This window comes from Apodemus sylvaticus, chromosome 8, assembly GCF_947179515.1.
Source record: "Apodemus sylvaticus chromosome 8, mApoSyl1.1, whole genome shotgun sequence".
In the NCBI taxonomy this organism is placed as follows: domain Eukaryota; kingdom Metazoa; phylum Chordata; class Mammalia; order Rodentia; family Muridae; genus Apodemus; species Apodemus sylvaticus.
Genome location: NC_067479.1, coordinates 72,102,891 through 72,124,638, shown reverse-complemented (window position 1 = coordinate 72,124,638; position 21,748 = coordinate 72,102,891). Strand labels below are relative to the sequence as shown.

The following is a 21,748-nucleotide window of genomic DNA, read 5'->3' as shown; positions in this document are numbered from 1 at the left end:
GGCTGGCTGGCCTCCCTAGGTTGGAGAGAGACAGCTGGGGAGCGGGAGCGCGGCCGGGTAAAGGCGGGACCCGCCCCTGGCTGCTGAGGTCGGCCCCAACGCGGAAAGTTGTCCCTAACCTGGTGGGGCGGGGCTTTGTGCCTCGTTCCCACGCAGGGGACCTGTGGCCTCAAACATTTTGGTAAAGGTTCCCCTCCGAGGCTTTCTGGAGACACAGACCTGTCACTGTTGGCAGCAAGCATGCGGGAGCTGGGTGAGGTGCACCTACAGTTTGCCATGTCACCCCGCACGTTGTGCGGGTTGACAGCGCAGTTTTTGGTCGGAAGTAGGGTTTTTGTTTTGTTTTTGAGTCTGGAATCCCTGCAGACCTCGAACTCAGGGTCTTTTGAGTCTCTGCCTTCAGAGTTTCAGAGCTTACAGGTACACGCCACCGTACCTCACTTCCGTCATTTTGTCCCTAAGGATGTCTGGGACGTTTGGGCTTCCCACTAATTTTGCAGGTTTCTTTGGAAACGTTTTCTTTTGTCTGGCTCAGCTGTTCTGAAGGGGCTCTGTCCTCGAGGATTCCCTCAGAACAGTGACTCACTTGGCAACATGGGAGCAAACGGGAGGAAGCTGACTTAAAGGTTTCTATTCTGGCGGAAACAGGTACTGAGGGAAGTCTCAAGCAGCCGTTCTTGTCCCCACTCCTACGAATGTTCTTTTCTGATCCACCCACCGTCCTGAGGCAGTGAGATTGTAGGAAGTTGGGCTTGAGATAGACACAGTGGCTTTTGTTTTGTCCCCTTTGCCCTCCTCGAGACAGAGCCTTGCTATGTTGCCTGGACTGGCCTTGAAACTCCAGCTGAAGCAAGATACTTGCCTTAGTTGCATGAGTAGCTGGAACTGCAACTATGCAAGGCTTGCATTACTGTGGCAGGCCTGACTGAGTTTTGTGATTAGGAATAACTTAAGATGCTTTAGTTAAAAGGTTATCTTCTGATGACCTACCCAGTAAGCCGGAAATCAAAGCTTCTGTTCGTACCTCTCAAATGGCAAGCTCTCGTGATTTGTTTCCTGATTATCTTTCTATATTTGCTTTCCATCATTTTCTTGAGGTAAAGGCGCCCTATTCTTTCATGTCAACCATCATGCTAGTCTCCGATCCACCTTCCTCCGGGACCATTTTTCAAACTGCTCCTGGAACGACTGTTGAACAACAGGCAGTGCCTCAGGAAGAGAAGGAGGTTTTGTGGTTGGTTAAGTGGGGGTTTCATTGAGACAGGTCTCTGCAGCCTCATCTGGCCTCAAACCTACAGTATTTCTCTTACCTCAGCAAGAGTTCTAAGGGTGAGCCACTGAGCTTCGTTTGTTTGTTTTTATGTCTCCCGTTTCATCACTTTCTAGCTTTAAAAAAACTGTGTGTGCCAGGCAGTGGTGGCGCACGCCTGTAATCCCAGCACTCTGAGAGGCAGAGGCAGGCGGATTTCTGAGTTCGAGGCCAGCCTGGTCTACAGAGTGAGCTCCAGGACAGCCAGAGCTATACAGAGAAACCCTGTCTCCAAAAAAAAAAATCCAAACAAGCAAACAAACAAAATTGTGTGTGTGCTGCTTATGTGGGGGTGCCCAAGGAGGCCAGCAGAGGATGTGGGTTCCTCTGTAGCTTGAGTTACAGGGAGTTACATGTTCCTGAGTGTGGATGCTAGGAACGAAGCTCAGGACCTCTGAAAGCAAGCACAGGGTTCTCTTAACCACTGAGTCATCTCTCCACAGAATTTTGACAAGCTCTAGTTTTTATGTATAAAAAACTTAGACTGACACTGTAGACTAAAATAGAAAATAGCTTAACACAAGGCCTTGTTAAAACAAGGCTTAACACAGGTATACTAACTTTCTGGGATACTCTGTTCACATAGAAATATTGGATGTCATTTCTTTTTCTCTCCCCCCCCCCCTTTGTTAAGATTTGTTTATTTTATATATGTGAGTACACTGTCACTCTCTTCAGACACACCAGAAGAGGGCATCAGATCCCATTACAGATGGCTGTGAGCCACCATGTGGTTGCTGGGAATTGAACTCAGGACCTCTGGAAGAACAGTTAGTGCTCTTAACCGCTGAGCCATCTCTCCAGCCCTAGATGTTTTTTCTTAAGCCTGATATTCTCCCTCTGTAGACTGCTCGCTGCCTTTCCCTACTTACCTGACTAGAGACCTCCACTCTGAACAGAACAGATCACACTTTTCCCGGAAGTCCTCCCTGTACCTCTCCTTCCATGTGTGTTTACATCACTTTGTCTCACTGTGCTGGTGTATTTCATGTGTCTCTTTTATAATTTCAACCTCCTTTCAAGGAGACTAATTTATCCCTCTTTTTATTTTCAGAATTTAGTAGGGTTCTTGTATGTACTGAGCGATATAAAATATGTTCCTTGAACCTTCTGTTTGTGATGAGAGATTGTTGCCAGCTTGTTACCGAACCGCCTTGGCAGGGCTGGCTGTTGCGCACGGATGAGCACTTCTGGGCGTGGCTCCTTAACTGTGATGTACTCTGGGCAGCTCTTTAATCGTACCAGGTTGTAGATCTGAATTTTAATAGACTTTGGAACTGTGGTGCCAGCAGGGTCACACACTCAGTAGGTGGGATTTGACAAGTCGGATATGGTGTAATCATTTATATTGGAAGATGTTCAGGTTTTGAGACCCTATCTCAAAACAAACAGTAACACCCAAGGTTGTGGTGATTCAAATAAAAGGTCCCACATTGTCTCAGGCATTCAGAGTTTTGGTTCCCACTTGGTGTCAGTGTTTCAGGAGGTTTGAGAGTGGTACTAATAGTGCTGGGGTGGGCTCTGAGAGTCTGTGCAGCTTCCTGCTTGCAGTTCAACACATGACCCTCTGGAACTGTAAGTGCAAATAAACTGTTTTCTATAAGTTGCCTTGGTCATGGTGTTTTATCACAGCAATAGAAGACCAACACAATGGTGGAAGCCACCCACCCAGAATCCGCTAACCTCCCCTTGCTAGCGAACATCATAACAAGTGGACAGACACCAACTTAACAATCCTTTTACCTTTGCTCCTGAGTGCTCGGATTCCAGGCATCCGCCAGTCATGCCCAAGTTTGCCACATAAAATCCTAAGAGCTGAGCACACTGTGCTGGCTGGCTTCATGTGAACTTGCCTCAAGCTAGTTATTTGGGAAGAAGCTTGAGAAAATGCCCCACCAGATAGGCCTGTGGACAAACCTGTTGTGCAGTTTCTTGATCTGATGATTGATATGGGAGGGACATTGTGGGAAGAGGATGGGGTTGGGGGTTGCTGGGCTATGGGAACTGTAGCAGACTGAACAAGCCATGGGTAGCCAGAACAGAGTAGCACTCCTCCACGGCCTCCACAGCACTTTCTACTTCTGGTGTCCTCCCTTGAGTTTTTCCCCTGAGTTCCTGAATTTATGAACTACAAGCTGTAAAATGAACTGAACCCTTTCCTCCCTGGCTTAATCAGGGTTTCTATTCCTGCACAAACATCATGACTAAGAAGCAAGTGGGGGAGGAAAGGGTTTGTTCAGCTTACACTTCCACATTGCTGTTGATCACCAAAGGAAGTCAGGACTGGAACTCAAGCAGGTCAGGAAGCAGGAGTTGATGCAGAGGCCGTGGAGGGATGTTTCTTACTGGCTTGCTTCCCCTGGCTTGCTCAGCCTGCTCTCTTATAGAACCCAAGACTACCTAAGCCCAGAGATGGCACCACCCACAGGGGTCCTCCCACCTTGATCTCTAATTGAGAAAATGCCCCACAGCTGGATCTCATGGAGGCATTTCCTCACCTAAAGCTCCTTTCTCTCTGATAACTCCATCGTGTGTCAAGTTGACACATAAACCCAGCCAGGACACTCCCCAAGTTCCTCCAGGTTATGGTGTTTTACCACAGCTATAGAAACCCTCAGACCTTCTCACTTGGTCACTCCCTGATCTTGTTCTTCCTTTCAGCTGTGACTTGCAGCCTATCCCCCAGCCTCTGGTTTGTTTACCTGAGATTTTTGTTTGTTTTGTTCAGAGTCAGGTTCTTTGTGGCCCCAGCTGGCCTGGAACTCAGTGCGTATAGACCAGGCTTGCCTTGAACTCGCCGAGACCATCTGCTCGCACCTCCCAAGTGCTGGGACTAAAGGAGTGTGAACAAGTGTATGACACAGAGGTTGGCCGCACCGTCTCCCTGGAACTCGGAGCTCTGATGTGGCTAGGCTGCCTGACCCGGAACTCCGCGGCTTTCCGCTTGTGCTTCCTTCCCTAGCCCTGAGGTCACAAGTGCACACCAGCTGCTTACCGGGTGCTAGGAAGCTACGAGGGTTTGGTGTTTATGAAGCAAGTGCTTTACTGACTGAGGATTTTTCCAGCCCCAGCTCATGCTCGCACTGTCTCTCTGTCTTTCTCTTTAAGAAATGTATTTATTTTATGTGCATACACTATTGCTGTCTTTAGACACACCAGAAGAGAGGCATCTAATCTTATTGCAGATGGTTGTGAGCCACCATGTGGTTGCTGGGAATTGAACTCAGGACTTCTGGAAGAGCAGTCGGTGCTCCAGCCCCCACCCCAGCTTCTCAAACATCTGTCATCACTTAAAATCTCCATATAACCTATTTGGCAGGTGGTGTAAAATAAGCAGTTATGGCCAGTTGTGGGCGTGTGTGCATATAGTCCCAGTGCTTGGGAGGCCGAAGCAGTAGAATGAGAAGTTTAAGACCAGCCAAGACTAACAGAGACCTTCAAAAACCCACGAAATCCTAAGTTCTGAAGGAAAAGCAGGCATTTGCCAGAGGAGGAGGAAGGAGAGGATGTGCTGAGCTGGCACAGGCTTGCAGTCTGCCTCTGCTGCCAGCTCGGTGCCCGCATGGTCAAGTCAGACCGGCAAAGGAAAAAGAAGCAGGCGTGTAGTTCATGGATTCAGAAGTAGGACGGTTGCCTGGCATGCGAGAGGCTGTAGATTCAACCCCTGGCACCTAAGGGGGTTAGTGGGGAGGCTAAGACTGGAGGATCTGAGATTCAAAAATCAAGGCCAACCTGGGATACATAATGGGAGAGAGAGAGAGAGAGAGAGAGAGAGAGAGGGAGAGGGAGGAGAGAGGAGATAGATCCACAAACCAAACAAAAAAGCACAGCACATGGCTGTAACAGATTTGAGAAGCAGGAGATTTCACTTTTGAGGCCACCCTAGGATACATACTCAGGCCCTAGACCTCATAAAAGAAGAAAACAAAAGGCACAGTTGGAAAGGCAGTGCTTGTCATAGGCCTGATAGCAAGGTGCTACCCTGATCCTGAGAATCAGCGGACAAACTGTTTTAGATTAACTTATGTGTCTGCCTGCGTGAGTTTATGTGCACCTCATTTGCACAAGAGTCCATGGAGGCCAGAAGAGGGTATCCGCTGCCCTGAAATGAGTTGCAGGTGCCTGTGAGCTGCTCTGCGGGTGCTGAGAACCAAACCCTGCTTCTCTCTGAGAGCAGCAAGCACTTAATCACTGAGCCATGTCTCTAGCCTCAACTTAGTCTTAAGTGGAAATAAAAATCAGATTTGTGAGCTTAGGGAAAGGGCTCAGTGAGCAAGATAGCTTCCTCTGCCAGTATGAAAACCCCATATACTCACAACCCCAGGATTGGGCGGTAGAGATAGGTGGATGCAGGGAGCTCACGGCCACCCACATCAGCCAAAATGGCCAGCTTCCAGTTCATTAGCAGACTCAAGGCTATAAGGAAGTGTGACGGGAAAACACCCAATGTCCTACTCTGGCCTCTGCATGGTGGGCATGTAGGTACACGTGTCCACACAAATGCTTCCAGTTCATTAGCAGACTTAAGGCTATAAGGAAATGTAAGAGGAAGTCACCCATGTCCTACTCTGGCCTCTGCATGCGTGGGCACACGTGTCCACACATAAATGCTTCAACTGGAGGGGAGTAGCAGGCTTGCAGGCAACCATTTCGTTGATAGAAGGTTGTACTAAGCAGGAATGGCAGTGCGCATAGGGCTGTGAGGGCATTGTTTTTATATGTGTGCTGTGTGGGTAGTAGTGTGTCTAAGAATGTGCATCCGTGTTCATATGGAAGCTGAAGGAGGACGTCATATGTCCTTCATCACGCTTGTTTTAGTCCATTGAGATGGGATCTTACTGAAATGCCCTGAAGCTGGCATTTCTGGCGTAGGTGGGAAAGTCAGCAAACCCCAATGACGTGCACGTGTCCACCCTACTCAGGGCTGGAACTGCACCTGGCTCTTTTGTAGATGCTGGGACTGAACTCAGTCTTCGTGTGTGAATAGCAAGATCCCTTAACTGCTGAGTGACCTCTCTAGATCCTTTGAGGGCTTTATGATTGAAAAATAGGTTAAAGAGACAGGATTTGATGATATAATACATTGGATGTAGGCACCAAGGCAGACAGTGCTGGTGTGATATCTGATAATCTATGTTCAGGACAACATGGGAGTCTTAAGAGTAGGAAATAGTTCAGTTTTGAATATGAATTTGAGGTGCAGAGAGAAGACATGTTCCTGTAATATTTAGTAAGCAAATAGGCACGATCTTGAACCCCAGTAAGTATCTGGGGTGGAACTGGCACAAGGAGCAATCAGAATAAACGTGAAATCTGGAGTCTTGAGGGTGTGTGAGAGCCCTAGGGGAGGATGTGAGGGTCCGAGAAAAGTAAGCTTGTGATTACCACATAGACAGGGTTGGGGGATGTGGGTTGATGGTAGAATGCTGGCCTAGCGCACACAAGGCCCTGGGCTTAAACAACAGTGGAAACAAGACAAAACTGGAAGCTGATGCTGCTCCAGTGGAAGAGTGACTAACAGGATGGGGAAAGCCAAGAGCATTCCAGATCGTGTGAGGCAAGAACGCAGGGCAAGACTGAATGCAGACTGCTTCAACACCGCAGTCTGTGTACACCCTGGCATGGTTCTCATGCTGGATTATAGAAGCATAGGTACTTTTTGTTTGTTTGTTTGGTTGGTTGGTTTTTTGGTTTTTTGGGTTTGGTTTTTTCGAGACAGGGTTTCTCTGTGTAGCCCTGGCTGTCCTGGAACTCACTCTGTAGTCCCGGCTGGCCTCGAACTCAGAAATCTGCCTGCCTCTGCCTCCCAGAGTGCTGGGATTACAGGCGTGCGCCACCACTGCCCGTCAGCGTAGGTGCTCCATTGGCCTTGTTCGTTAGTTTAACATAGTATATTCTGCATATTATTCACCACATGGCAGATACTGAGTAACATAAAGGGGCCACAGGGGAGACTCACCAGGTTGTGTAAAGTGCCTTTTGAAATGATTATGTTCCGAACTGGACTTCATTTCAAGCTTTGTGGCCAATGATGAGGAAAAGTGTATGGAACTTGGGACCTTGGAAGTTCTGTAACTAAGACATGGAAGTAACAACAGCCAGCCAAGACAAAAAGAATGTTCTTTTCTTTTCCCTTCCAAGTTCTTAGTGAAGGGCCGAGCCCAGCATCCCAGACTTGTGTGACTAGGTAAACACTGGGACACTAACTTCACTTCAGTACTCTCCCTTCAGAAGCTCAAGGTGGCTTCTCAGTAGACAGAGGCTTGTAAGTATCAAAGCTCCCCACTGCGCAAGCCCAACATCATGGGGAAGGGAGACACCTCGGAAACAGCATCAGCCACTCCAGCCTATCGCTCTGTCATGGAGGAGTATGGTTATGAGGTAGGCAAGATCATTGGCCATGGCTCCTATGGGACTGTATATGAGGCTTACTACACAAAGCAGAAGGTCATGGTGGCTGTCAAGATCATCTCGAAGAAGAAGGCCTCTGAAGACTATCTCAACAAGTTCCTACCACGTGAGATACAGGTCAGAAAGGGGGGGGGGACTGAGGCTTATCAATAAACTACTTGAGGTATCTTAGGGGTGTAACTATAGAAGGGGGGATCCAGAAACCTCCAAACCAGAACTGAAAATTCTGTGTGTATCTATCTATACATACATACACACACACATACATACATACATACACATATACACTCTTTCCTATGTGCAAACATCAGCTCACTATCCAACCTCCCTCAAGTAAAAATGCAAAGTGGGATTCACCTAGACACCGCCTGATTCTGTTGCAAAGTAGTAAGTAGCAATGGAAGAATGGAGAAAGGCCAGCACAGTAGGAGTTGGCCAGGTTTGATGGTTCCCTCTTTTGGGATCAGGTAATGAAAGTCTTACGGCACAAGTACCTCATCAACTTCTACCAGGCCATTGAGACCACATCCCGAGTATACATCATTCTGGAGCTGGCCCAGGGCGGTGATGTCCTCGAATGGATCCAACGATATGGGGCCTGCGCTGAGACCCTTGCTGGCAAGTGGTTCTCCCAGATGGCCTTGGGCATCGCCTACCTGCACAGCAAGGGCATCGTGCACAGGTGAGGACTGTCACCAGACTGGGCTTTGGGATCGCAGGGGAGTTTTATGCATATTGCCCATTTTCTGTCCTTTTCTCTTGACCTTCCTCAATATCTAGTCCATTTGTTCACTATATTGTAATCTGGTCAAGCACACTTGTCCCCACTGTGTGAAAGCACTTTATACACAGTGGTGAACTAGTGGTCCTCAGGTACCACCCTCTCTCCCTTTTGGGCTCTGCTCACAACTCCACGGCTTGGCTTCCTCTTTACTTCCCGTAGACATCTCGCTCCCACTTGTCCTGTCCTCACCTCTAGCCTCTGGCCCTTCCTTTCAGCTCCCGGTCTAATACTAAGCCCTCTCCCCAGCCTGACCCCCAGCCTTTCTGCTGCTGGTAGGGACTTAAAGTTGGAGAACCTGTTGCTGGACAAGCGGGAGAATGTGAAGATATCGGACTTTGGCTTCGCCAAGATGGTGCCTTCTAGCCAGCCTGTGCGTAGTAGCCCTTCTTACCGCCAAATGAACTGCCTTTCCCACCTCAGCCAGACCTACTGTGGCAGCTTTGCTTACGCCTGCCCGGAGATCTTGCTGGGCTTGCCCTACAACCCTTTCCTGTCCGACACCTGGAGCATGGGCGTCATCCTCTACACTCTAGTGGTGGCACGGCTGCCCTTTGATGACACCAATCTCAAGAAGCTGCTGAGAGAAACCCAGAAGGAGGTCACTTTCCCAGCTAGCCTCGCCATCTCCCAGGAGTGCAAGGTGCTGGCTCCCCCAGGAGGGCTGAGGCCTTAGGGATTCCTGTGGGGAGGGCAGAGGAAATACCAAGGTTAGGCCTTCCAACTACACCCTCCCCCCAGGGTTGGCTTTGTCATGCCAGAGCCAGCTCCAGCTCCCACCCAAAGTGGTGGCAAGGCCTTAAGAGGTTCGATCACTGAGCTTCAAGCCTTAAATATGCTTGCTTGATACTTAGGTTCCAGCAATGATCCCTTTAGGGCAGAAGGGATTATGCAAGGAGCTCTTCTCTTTTTTTGCAGGGCTCCAGCATAAAACCAGGGCCCCAGCCCCTTTCACCAGAGTAGTGCGATGGGCCGTCCTGCTTCTTCCTTAGGTCCAGCTGCTCAGTGCCTGTGGTCACAAAGGGGGACAAGCTCAGCCAAGCCCTCTCTCTCCCCTGCCCTAGAACCTGATCCTCCAGATGCTACGCCAAGCTACCAAGCGTGCCAACATCCTAGATGTCCTCAGGGACCCCTGGATGCTCAAGTTCCAGCCTGAGCAACCCTCGAACGAAATCAGGCTGCTCGAGGCCATGTATCAACCCGCCAGCACCAGCACCGCTACTCGTCACCAGTCCTTGGAAATCACAACTTGAAAGTGGCTGAGGCAGGAGGCTAAGGAAAAAAAGCAAGAGAGACTGGGGGTTAAAATCTTTTCTATAAAATAAACCTAATTAGTTTCACCATGTAGGGTCAAAGACATTCTTTCCTCAAGAGAGTCTTAATAGACACCACAACTGAAGGATGGCTTTCTGCCCAGAGCCTGTACCACCAGTGCTCCTGACGCGTTTGGCAGTTAAATGACGTTGACTCGGGGGAGCTTTAGTGTGCCAACTAAGTTTGTGAGTTTGGGGCTCTTATCTCACATTTTTGTTCTCTAATGTTCTAGTGGCAGATGGGATGGAGATGGGGGGGGGTATAGTTTTGTTTTGACTTGGGCTCTGCCCATTTACAGTTCAAAGCAATGCCATCATTCTTTCTGTCCTGTGTTTGCTCCTAACTTGGGTAAAAGTTTTAATTGGAAAGCAGAGTTAACAAAAGGGAAAGGAGCCGGGTGTGGTGGCGCACGCCTGTATTCCCAGCACTCGGGAGGCAGAGGCAGGTGGATTTCTGAGTTCGAGGCCAGCCTGGTCTACAGAGTGAGTTTCAGGACAGCCAGGACTATACAGAGAAACCCTGTCTTGAAAAATCATAACAAACAACAACAACAATAACAAACAAAAAAACAAAAGGGAAAGGGACAGGCCTAACCTCTAGGTACCTTTCCCTCCAGAATCACTTTAGCCACTACTAAAAGAATGGCAGAGACCCAGGGCTCCTAAAACCATAGCTCCTAAGTACGGCAATACTAGAGTTCAAGTCAAGCCGTGTAGTGAACTGTTAGAAAAAAGAAAGCTATTTGCCCCTGCAAAAGGCAAGTGGGCTAGCTTGTTAGAGACATAACTGAGCCAAAGCAACGAGACAGGCTCAGATTGGCTCCTTACGGTTTGACTTCTTCTCTCCTTCTCCCTTTCCTTTCTCTTCCCCTCCCCCTCCTTCAAATATCCTAGAACCCCCTCTGGAGCTTAGGCTAGCCTGAAATTCACAGTCCTGTCTGAGCCTCCAGAGTGCTGCTGGGACTACAGGCATGTGCCACCGTATCTGACTATCAGTGCCACTATAAGATAAATAATAAAAGATTCCCCTGTTTTTCTTTCTTTTTCTGGGGGTAAGGGTGCATAGGGACAAGGTATACCCTGACTGTGCAGCCCTGGCTGGTTGGAACTCAGTTCAGCCAGTCCTTGCCTCCTTGGGTGCTGTGATTAAAAGCATGTGCCACCACACCTGGTATTGATGGCAGTTTCTTTTCTTTTCTTTCTTTCTTTTTTTTTTTTTTTTTTTTTTTTTTGTTGTTGTTGTTGTTGGATTTGGTTTTTTCGAGACAAGGTTTCTCTGTATAGCCCTGGCTATCCTGGAACTCACTCTGTAGACCAGGCTGGCCTCAAACTCAGAAATCCGCCTGCCTCTGCTTCCCAGGGTGCTGGAATTACAGGCGTGCGCCACCACTGCCCGGCTTGATGGCAGTTTCTTAACCTTAGCACTAGGCAACACTATGACAAATCCAATTGAAGTATGAAACGGCCCAGAATGTAGTTTAAGATATTGGAAATTGGGATTTGCTTATTTTCTTTTTTCTTCTATCCCCTTCCCCTTTTTGTTGATTGTTTTGTTTTCCAAGATAATTTCTCTGTGTAGAACTCGATCTGTAGACTTGGCTGGACTTGAACTCAGAGCCCTGCCTCCCAAGTGCTGGGATCACAGGCTGCACTCCACTGCCCAGCGCCGTTTGTTCTTTCAACTCTCCTTCATTACTAATGAAGTATTTTTTTACTGCTTAAAAATAAGGCTCTCAGAACCAGGAGGAAGAATCTTAGGTGTAGATAGACAAGACATAGCGACACTAGAGAACCACCTACCGAGTTTTATTGGGGAGAAAAGGATGTCTTTTGCTTCCCAAAAGAAGGGAACCCAGGGGCTCCTTCAGCAGCAAGATCCTTCTTTAAACTTTGGCCAAAAAGGGGAGAAGAATGTGTCCTCCTCAGACAGGCAGGCACACTGCCACCTCAGCAGGCAAACCCAAAGCTCTGCTCTTTAGCCCTCAGTATCTGGCACTAAGGGCAGCAGGAGACAGACAGCCCATCTCCCAGGGTGCTCAGCCTGCCAGTCGTTTAGTAGTCTTCATCCTTTCTGAAAGCTCCAAGGTTGAGAGTACCCAAAAAAGAAGGAAGTCTTAGAGCTCCCACCAGCACCTGTTCTAACACCTGTAGCCTGCTGAATTATCTCACCAGCAAAAAAAAAAAAAAAAAAAAATCACAAGATGTGCTCCTTCTGCTTAGTGAGGCTCACCCCCACAGCAGAACCAGGGGAAAACAATCAAAAGAGGCTTAGCACTTGTATTTGCTGCCCTCCAAACAGGGACACAGCTTGCTGAGTGGAACACAGGCTGGATTCTGGGTTTGAACCCCTACTCCCTTTCAGTCAGGTGTGGTTGGTTACACAGCATCGGCATAGCTGTAGCAGTCGCTGCTTCTCCTGGATCCTTTTTCTTTTCTTTTTTCTTGCTTTTTTTTTTTGTTTCGTTTTTTTTTTTTGTTTTGTTTTTTTTTTTTTGAGACAGGGTTTCTCTGTGTAGCCCTGGCTGTCCTGGAACTCACTCTGTAGACCAGGCTGGCCTCGAACTCAGAAATCCGCCTGCCTCTGCCTCCCGAGTGCTGGGATTAAAGGCGTGCGCCACCACAGCCCTGCATCTCCTGGATCCTTTGTAATGAGACAGATGACACAGATAGTAATAATAAGACAATACCCTTACCTCATATCTTTACCTCTCAAGTCTTTAACAATGAGCTCTGGGGACCTGGCCCTGCAGACAGACCCTAGGCTATCCAACTGGGGGTTCTTCCTCCTTGCTGCTTACACTTAACAGCTCCTGAGTTAATTCCTCTTGCTCCAGTTCCTCAGATCTTGCAGTAATTCGTCCTGAACATGGGATGACAAGACTGGTCAAAGACAAAGGAAAAAAAACCAACCAGAACAAACCAAGAAAACAGCCAGTCCCCCAAAAGCCCACTTTTGAAGTTCTCTCCCAAATTTGTTCCGATAACTTCTCTCTGGTTTCCTTCTAAGCAGTCCCATGCTTTGTCAATACTCTTTATATGTATGTATGTATGTATGTGTGTATGTATGTATATATATATTAAGAGTATACTGTCACTGTCTCAGACACACCAGAAGAGGAAGAGGACATCAGATCCCATTACAGATGGTTGTGAGCCACCATGTGGTTGCTGGGAATTGAACTCAGGACCTCTGGAAGAGCAGTCGGTGCTCTTAACCGCTGAGCCATCTCTCCAGCCCACCAATACTCTTAGTATTCTCTGCTCCCTCACCCCAGTCACCTCATCCCTATCATCTCCAAGATCCACAGAATGAGAAATGGCACCCAAGATCTGCGGGCCAGCTCCTGTTGTTCTGTGATGTTAGCTATCTGTCCCTCTGTCTTTCCAGTGTCATTAAGAGCAGGATACACAGCCAAGGAATCAGAGGGCACCCTTCCCTCAGCCTTCCCTCCCTGAAGTCCCTAACCATCACTGGCTTTCTCACCTCACAAAACGAAGTTTTTTCATCATATAGCCCCAGCCAGCAAAAGGATCTTTCATGAAGAGATCAAGGAGGTTTCTAATCATTAAAGGCATGATGTATACTCTATTTGAGAAGTTTAAGAAATTCAAAGTACCGGCTGGAGAGAAGGCTTAATTGTTAAGAGCACTTGGGTTCTACCAGAGGGCACACATTTGGTTTCTAGCACCCACACCAGGCAGCTCACATTACCTGTTAACTCCAGCCCCAGGGGATCCAAGGCCCTCCTCGGATTTCTGTGGACACCCATACATGTGAAATAAACACACAGACATACACAAAAAGAAGAGAAAAACAAATAAAAAATATCAGAAGACAGAGAGGCTGGCAGATCTCTGAGTTTGAGGCCAGTCTGATCTACATAGTAAGTTATAGAATAACCAGGGCTACCAAGTCCCTGTATCAAAAACAAAACAAAAGAACACATATGAAACAAAACCAAAAAGAAGAGAAAAAATCTTACAGAGGACTCAGCGGTTCCCAACACCAACATCTGATAACTCACAACCAACAGGGACTCCAGTTCCAGTCTCTTGAGTATTTCTTATGTCTCCTTCAGTTTCTGCATTGCTTCTTCAGGAATTAAACCCTTCTTTTCCTCAAGAGTCCAATGGAACACACCTGTATTGTGTGAAGGAAAAGTGTTAGCCACCAGTCACTCAGAGTACACAGTGTATGCTAGGTCTTCCCAAAGCTGCTCAGCTCTAAAAGATTATAATGATTGTGATGGTGTCACTGGACAAATATGAAGACAAGCACAAACAAAGATCTAAATGTTTTTGTCTGAAGTCATATTGAATAGATTGAGTAGTGATCAAAACATTGTGCTGGGTATGGTGGCACATATCTATAAATACCAACATTTGAAAGGCCGCTCCAAGTCGAGCGGTGGTGGCGCACGCCTGTAATCCCAGTATTCTGGGAGGCAGAGGTAGGCAGATTTCTGAGTTCGAGGCCAGCCTGGTCTACAGAGTGAGTTCCAGGATAGCCAAGGCTATACAGAGAAACCCTGTCTTGAAAAAACCAAAAAAAAAGAAAGGCGGCTCCAGGAGTGGCATGGGTTCCTTCTGGTTTGGTCTGGATCTCCAGCAGACCTTGGGCGCAAGCTATGCAGCCAGTCCCACAACACCCAGAGGCAGCTTGACTCCCAGGCACTTTAACACACCCAGGATCCCAGGATCCCAGAGACAGCTTGACTCTGAGGAGTTCTGACACAACCAGGATCACAGGCTCCAGTCAGATATAGCGAGGGCATGTAGCACTAGAGATAAACAGATGACAGGAGACAAGCATAGGAACATAAACAACAGAAACCAAGGTTACTTGGCATCATTACAACCCAATTTGCCCACCATAGCAAGTCTACCATCACACCAGAAAAGAAAGATTTGAATCTAAAATTATATCTCATGACAATGAAAGAGGACCTTAAGAAGGTCATAAATAATTCCCTTAAAGAAATATAAGAGAACACAGGTAAACAGGTAGAAGCCCTTAAAGAGGAAACACAAAAATCCCTTAAAGAATTACAGGAAAACAATCAATCAGGTGAAGGAAATGAACAAAACCATCCAGGATCTAAAAATAGAAATAAAAACAATAAAGAAATCACAAAGTGAGACAACCTTGGAGTTAGAAAGTCTAGGAAAGAGATCAGGAGTCATAGATGCAAGTATCACCAACAGAATGCAAGAGATAGAAGAAAGAATCTCAGGTGCAGAAGATATCACAGAAAACATTGACACAACAGTCAAAGAAAATGCAAAAAGCAAAAAGTTCCTAATCCAAAACATGGAAATCCAGGACACAATGAGAAGACCAAACCTAAGGATAATAAGTATAGAAGAGAGTAAAGATTCCCAATTTAAAGGTCCAGTAAATATCTTTAACAAAATTATAGAAGAAAATTTCCCTAACCTAAAGAAAGATGCTCATGAACATACAAGAAGCCTACAGAACTCCAGTAGACTGCACCAAAAAAGAAATTCCTCCCATCACATAATAATCAAAACATCAAATTCACTAAACAAAGGAAGAATATTGAAAGCAGTAAGGGGAAAAGGTCAAGTAACATATAAAGGCAGATTATCAGAATTACACACCAGACTTTTTTTTGTTTTGTTTTGTTTTATTTGTTTTGTTTTGTTTTTGTTTTTTGAGACAGGGTTTCTCTGTGTAGTCCTGGCTGTCCTGGAACTCACTCTGTAGATCAGGGTGGCCTCGAACTCAGAAATCCGCTTGCCTCTGCCTCCCAAGTGCTGGAATTACAGGCATGCGCCACTACTGCCCATCAGACTTTTCAGCAGAGACTATGAAAGCTATAAAATCTTAAGCAGATGTTATACAGACCCTAAGAGAACACAAATGCCAGCCCAGACTACTATATCCAGCAAAACTCTCAATTACCATAGACAGAGAAACAAAGATATTCCATGACAAAACCAAATTTACACAATATATTTCCATAAATCTAGCCTTACAAAGAATAATAGATGGAAAACACCAACACAAGGAGGGAAACTACACCCTAGGAAAAAAAAAGTAATCTTTCTTTTCTTTTTTCTTTCTTTTTTTTTTTTTTTTTGTTTTTTTGGTTTGTTTTTTGTTTTTTGTTTTTTTTCGAGACAGGGTTTCTCTGTGTAGCCCTGGCTGTCCTGGAACTCACTTTGTAGACCAGGCTGGCCTTGAACTCAGAAATCCGCCTGCCTCTGCCTCCCAAGTGCTGGGATTAAAGACGTGCACCACCACTGCCAGGTGTAATCTTTCAACAAACCCAAAAGAAGATAGCCACACAAACATAATTCCACCTCTAACAACAAAAATAGCAGGAAGTAGCAATCACTTTTCCTCTTAATATTAAAATTAATATCACCAACATATCTTAATCAATTGAAATTCAAGAATATGAGGAACTAGAAATGTGTTGGCTGTCACCCAGTGGTCTCTCTAATTTGGTAATTGGAGAAATAGGTCCAGTATTATATAATCCATATACACTTTCTGTTTGTTTGTACATGACAGTGTCTTGTTGTGTACCACATAATGGTCTTGAAATCATGCTTCTCCTATCTTAGCCTCTCTATTAGTAGTATTGTTTATTTGATGTTTTTATACTAAACTATGGTTTTTCAGAACAGCTTACATATTTCAAAATTATTTATACAGTCAAAAGAAACATTGACAATTTGGGAGGTGGCTTGTAAGAGAATAACAAAGAGTGAGACTGAACGCTCTGCTTGCTATTTATAATTATTGTATCAGTTTTGAAGATGACCTTATGTTACTCTTCTGAGATGAATGCTTTTCAAAATCATCACAACTGCCGGGCAATGGTGGCGCATGCCTTTAACCCCAGCACTTGGGAGGAAGAGGCAGGTGGATTTCTGAGTTCGAGACCAGCCCGGTCTACAGTGTGATTTCCGGGATAGCTGGGGCTATGCAGAGAAACCCTGTCTTGACAAACAAAACAACAAAAAAACATCACAGCCAATGAACCAGAATCTTACCCTCCCCTAATGTCTGTGCCACCCTCCAACCAGAACCATTGTTCGTTGAAAAAGTTGATGAATGACTTCATGGATAGACCATCCTAATACACACACCATTTCTTTTTCTTTTTTTTAAAGATTTATTTATTATATGTAAGTAAACTATAACTGTCTTCAGACACACCAGAAGAGGGCATCAGATCTCATTATGGTTGGTTGTGAGCCACCATGTGGTTGCTGAGATTTGAACTCAGGATCTTCGGAAGAGCAGTCAGTGCTCTAACCAGCCCCCCCCCCCACCATTTCTTAAATGAATGTATCCTGTTCACTGTGGGCTGAGAATGATGACCATCACTCAAGTCAAATAGCTTTGACCATAGCAAGAAATCTGTATCCAAATAATTGTGCCTACAATTCATTCCTTGGTGCAGCAGAACTGTCAACTCTACTATGGAGGTAAAATCCTTTGGTGATGTGAGGGACATTGAAGTACAGCCTTATTACAATGAACTCCAATGTCTAAAAATTGTTATTTTGGGTTTGTACCACAGTAAGAGCCAAGATTTTAAGCTCTCCTAAAAACAAAACAAACCAAGACTTTATCTTTTTATTTATATTTAAAAACATGTCTATCATAAATATCGTTTATTTTTAATTAAAAACATGTCCATCATTTTTTATGATTGGTAGAAAAATATAGTATGTTGAATAATATAATAAAAAATGAATAAAAGAAAGATAAAAGAAAGGCCACTACAGGAGGATAGCCACGAGTCTGAGGCCAGCCTGAACTATACATGAGCTGAGGTCAGTCAAGACTATGTATAGCAAAATCCTCACTCAGAAGAGGAGAAACACACAAAGCAAGCAGACTCCACAGCCCATGCTCTTTTGCACCTTCTTAGTTTCATTTTAAGTCATAGTTGATGACCATTGTCCCACTTCTGTCTGTCTTTGGAGATGTCAAAGGTCCTGCTCCACATGATCAAAAACTAAAGGAAGCTCAAGAGACTGGGGAGCAGGGAAGACAATGTGACCAGCCTCTCCCTCCATTCCTATAGTGAATTACCATGGCAAATAAAAGTAGGCTTCTGCCTGCGTCAAACCGTCCCGGACTCTCCACATTGCCGGCAGGATAATAATGCAGAACTGCTTCTGGAATTACACGGTCCTTTATGACCTGTTCACCTCTCTGTCAGGCTCCTACATCCTGTCCTTTTTTACATTTCCCACATCCCACAACCTCAGAATGGTCAGAAATTGTTTTCACTAAACTATTGTACTTGGGCTTCTGTTTCTTTTTTTTCCCCCCGAGACAGGGTTTCTCTGTGTAGCCCTGGCTGTCCTGGAACTCACTCTGTAGACCAGGCTGGCCTCGAACTCAGAAATCCACCTGCCTCTGCCTCCCAAGTGCTGGGATTACAGGCATGGACCACCATGCCTGGCTAGGGCTTCTGTTTCTTGAAGGCTCCTTCCCAGAGTTACCTCAGTGTTACACCGGGCAAATGGTAAGCCTTTTTGACCATGGTGTTGAGAGCCTACTTCTATGCAGCCTTGGGATCATCTCTATTGCTGAGTTGAACATTATACTGCCAATGAGTTTTGCTAGACACACCCACATCAGCAGATACAGCTTAAAGAAAATCATCTTTCTTCTTCACTTTAGATCTCTTTTATTCAAACCAAGTAAGCAACAAAATTTTAAAAAAGACTGGATGCCACTTGAGAGGCAGTGGCAGGCGGATTTCTGAGTTTGAGGCCAGCCTGGTCTACAAAGTGAGTTCCAGGACAGCCAGGGCTACACAGAGAAACCCTGTCTCGAAAACAAAAAACAAAACAAAACAACAACAACCCAAACCAAAAATAAAAAAAACCCAAAAAACAAAAAACAAAACAAACAAACAAAAAAACCAAGACTGGATGCAGCCACCTGGAAACCAATCTCCTCAGGCCTGTGCCACAGGAGTAAACAATTGTCAGACCACCTCCCATTCACATCCCTGACTCATTCCAGCTTGAGGCAGGTCGGGGCACGGCTGTTGGACAAGGTTGGCCTTCAGGCCAACAGAGTGCCAGGCTTGGTCAAGGTTTGCAGGCCAGCCTGTCTCCTGGGCCTCTTGCCTGGCGCGTGGTGTTCCAATTCCCTTCCACCCAGCACCTCCCAGGCAGCCCAGCGTCTCCCCGGGTCACACCTCCCAATGAATCAGCCGAGGCCAGAGTCCATTCTTTGCTACCTCTCCAGCCTCCACCCCACCGCTTGTCAGCCTTCCTCTGAGGCTGTCATCATTCTGAACCCCCACCCCCTCCTTTGCCAATCCCTCCAGGCTATAGCCATGACATCATCAATAGGCGCAATTAAAACCTCCGTGGGACAAAGTCTTGTGCTAAGGTTGGCTCACTCCTGTGTTACTCCCTACTACCAAAAAAGGCCAGCCCTGGCGTAATTCCCAAATAGTATTAACTTTTAGTCCCTACGAGGAAATGCGCAGCGGTATGGTACCCCATTATCTGAAACAGTGGAAGGGGGCTCGGGATGGGTTCCAACATAAGTAAAGAACCTGGTGCACTCTAATCTGGACACAACTCCAGTTTACACGTTAGAAAAGTGGAAACAGACTGGAGAGATGGCTCAGAGGTTAGGAGCATTTCCTGCTCTTCCAGAGGTCCTGAGTTCAATTCCCAGCAACCACATGGTGGTTCACAACCATCTGTAATGGGATCTGATGTCCTCTTGTAGTGTATCTGAAGGCAATGATGGTGTCATATACATAAATTTTTTTGTTTTGTTTTGTTTGGATTTGTTTTTTTTTCGAGACAGGGTTTCTCTGTATAGCCTTGGCTGTCCTGGAACTCTGTAGACCAGGCTGGCCTCAAACTCAGAAATCCACCTGCCTCTGCCTCCCAGAGTGCTAGGATTACAGGTGTGTGCCACCACTGCCTGGCTACATAAATCTTTATGAAAAAGAAAAGAAAAATGGAAACAATCCATACTGTGGTAAAACCCTGACTGTCACACGCGGACACTTTAATACATTACAAGTGCTCCTGACAAGGCTTTCTTCATTTTAGTTTTACACTGCAGATGAGGCTTATCCACACGGTTGGACCTCAGAGTCCATCTTGGGCCTTTGCAAATGTCTCTAGTCCTTGAGTTAACACTTGAAGGCTCATTCCATTCTGGATGTGAATGCAGGTAACGCCTGGAACAAAAAGAAGTCACATTTTAGCACGCTTCCGAGGCTCTGCTGCACACTATCCAGCCTATACTTACTTATTTTCTCTACCTCCTTCTTCGACCTCCCCCCACCCCATTTAGTGACTCAGTACCAAGTTTGCCAACATCTATGATATTCCGATTCTCATCATCAAAGAAGACCATCTGAGAGAAAGGAACTCCAGTCTTGTGGTGCAACCTGTGAGAAATAGGGCAGGAGTAACCCAGTTGTCATACTGACCCCTTTGGTAGTTCACCCGCTCCCACACCAGCTGTCGGCCTACCTCTCAAAGTGTGTGACTTTGCTGCCTGGGTAGATTTCCCGATGAATAAAGTGCTTGCCAAGGTCAAAGAGCTCCAGGAGTTGGTTGGCACCTTGGACCTCACCTGTCCTAAAAAAAAAAAAAAAGAAAAGAAAGAAAAAGGCAATAAATATGTGCATTAGGGGAGTGTTAGAGATTCAGGCAAAGTCGGGTATAAGGGGTTAAAGGGACAGCTTTGCCCACTGTTATTCAACACCAGAGATTCTGACATAGCAAGCGCTGAACTAACCTTTAGTAATTTAAAAGTACAGAAAGCAAATGATAGAAAAGCAATGAAACCCGGGCGCACGCCTTTAATCCTAGTACTTGGGAGGCAAAGGCAGGCGGATCTCTATGAGTTGGAGGCCAGCCTGGTCTACAGATCAAGTTCCAGGGCAGCCTAGGCTACACAGAGAAACCTTGTCTCGAAAACAACAGCAACATAAACGAACAGAAAAGACAGAAAAAAAAAAAAAGCTACGAGAAGATTTGTACATTTGCACTTCCTAGTTCTTGGTACCCAGGGAGTTACGTGCAATTTCTTTATGCATCTCCTTGAGTCTGCAGAACTGTAACTCATCTCACCGGGAAGCAGCGGCCACAGGCACTCCAAGGCTCTGCAATCTTCCCAAGACCTCGGGCACCTCCGGGTATAACTGGATGTTCTGGCCCCGCCTATCTCGTATAGTTCCATCGCTGGAGAGGATGACACAACGCTCAGTTCCCGCAATGTCCTTCCCGGTCCCATTCGTCCCAGTGTCTCACCTGCTCTTGTGGAATGGGGGGTCTACGTGTGTATCAACCCAGAAAGGCCAGAGCGTGTAATCTGCGAGAGGAAGGAGGAAGAAGGTTCAGCCTGGAGGAGCGCAGACACTTAGCTACCGCGGCGAGCGGAAAAGAGAAGTGCCTCATAAAATCTCCCTGTTGTTCCTCACCTAGATCAAAAACCGCAAGCTTTGGCAACCGCGTCATGATCCACCTGCAAATCCAAACTTGGCGCTGAGCGCACCCAACTCTATGGTGGCCAAGTAGGCGTCGGGCGCGCCACAGAGAATCAGCGAAGCTCCGGTGTCTAGAGCGTCGCCTCGGCCTCTTCCGACAGCGCAAGAGCGCCTTCGGAGGCTCTGCGGGGAGAAGACCTGCAGCGGGCGGCCACACCTCTCTCCGAGGCACTGGCCACAGGTATTTCTTCCTTACACCACCCAACTCACTTTTCACTAGAGAAGCCACAGAAGCTTGCTTTTGCACTTCTATCTTGGAATTGAGACCTCATCTCATCAGTTTATTAGTCTGCGCTCATCTTGCCTTCACGTCAGAATCTTGACAGTATAAAAGCCAGTCTTCAGCAACAGTACGCAGAAAGAATGTAGTGTCTGCACCCCAGAGTGAAGTATGCTTTAACCACAGCTA

The 21,748-nt window shown here is 46.4% G+C and overlaps 2 protein-coding genes across 5 annotated transcripts; one reads left to right on the top strand and one right to left on the bottom strand.

Moving 5' to 3' along the window:
• Positions 1-154: 154 nt before the first annotated feature.
• Positions 155-10,977, top strand: Tssk4 (testis specific serine kinase 4). Of its 4 annotated transcripts, none has more exons than XM_052191427.1 (4): positions 155-7,837; positions 8,233-8,402; positions 8,751-9,144; positions 9,566-10,977. In XM_052191427.1, exons 1-4 carry the CDS (start codon positions 7,613-7,615, stop codon positions 9,752-9,754), a joined length of 978 nt encoding a protein of 325 aa, XP_052047387.1. In that variant the 5' UTR covers positions 155-7,612; the 3' UTR covers positions 9,755-10,977. The 4 variants fall into 4 exon arrangements, with proteins under 4 accessions (XP_052047387.1, XP_052047386.1, XP_052047385.1 ...); XM_052191426.1 differs by having other exon boundaries at positions 8,188-8,402; positions 8,781-9,144; XM_052191425.1 differs by having other exon boundaries at positions 8,188-8,402.
• An 8,833-nt stretch (positions 10,978-19,810) lies between these two features.
• On the bottom strand, positions 19,811-21,416 carry Mdp1 (magnesium dependent phosphatase 1). Its single transcript, XM_052191416.1, has 6 exons — positions 21,274-21,416; positions 21,104-21,164; positions 20,924-21,034; positions 20,321-20,428; positions 20,150-20,235; positions 19,811-20,022 (listed from the first exon to the last, which is right to left on the bottom strand). The coding sequence occupies exons 1-6, from the start codon at positions 21,308-21,310 to the stop codon at positions 19,931-19,933; spliced, it is 495 nt and encodes a 164-aa protein (XP_052047376.1). The 5' UTR covers positions 21,311-21,416; the 3' UTR covers positions 19,811-19,930.
• Positions 21,417-21,748: the final 332 nt, after the last annotated feature.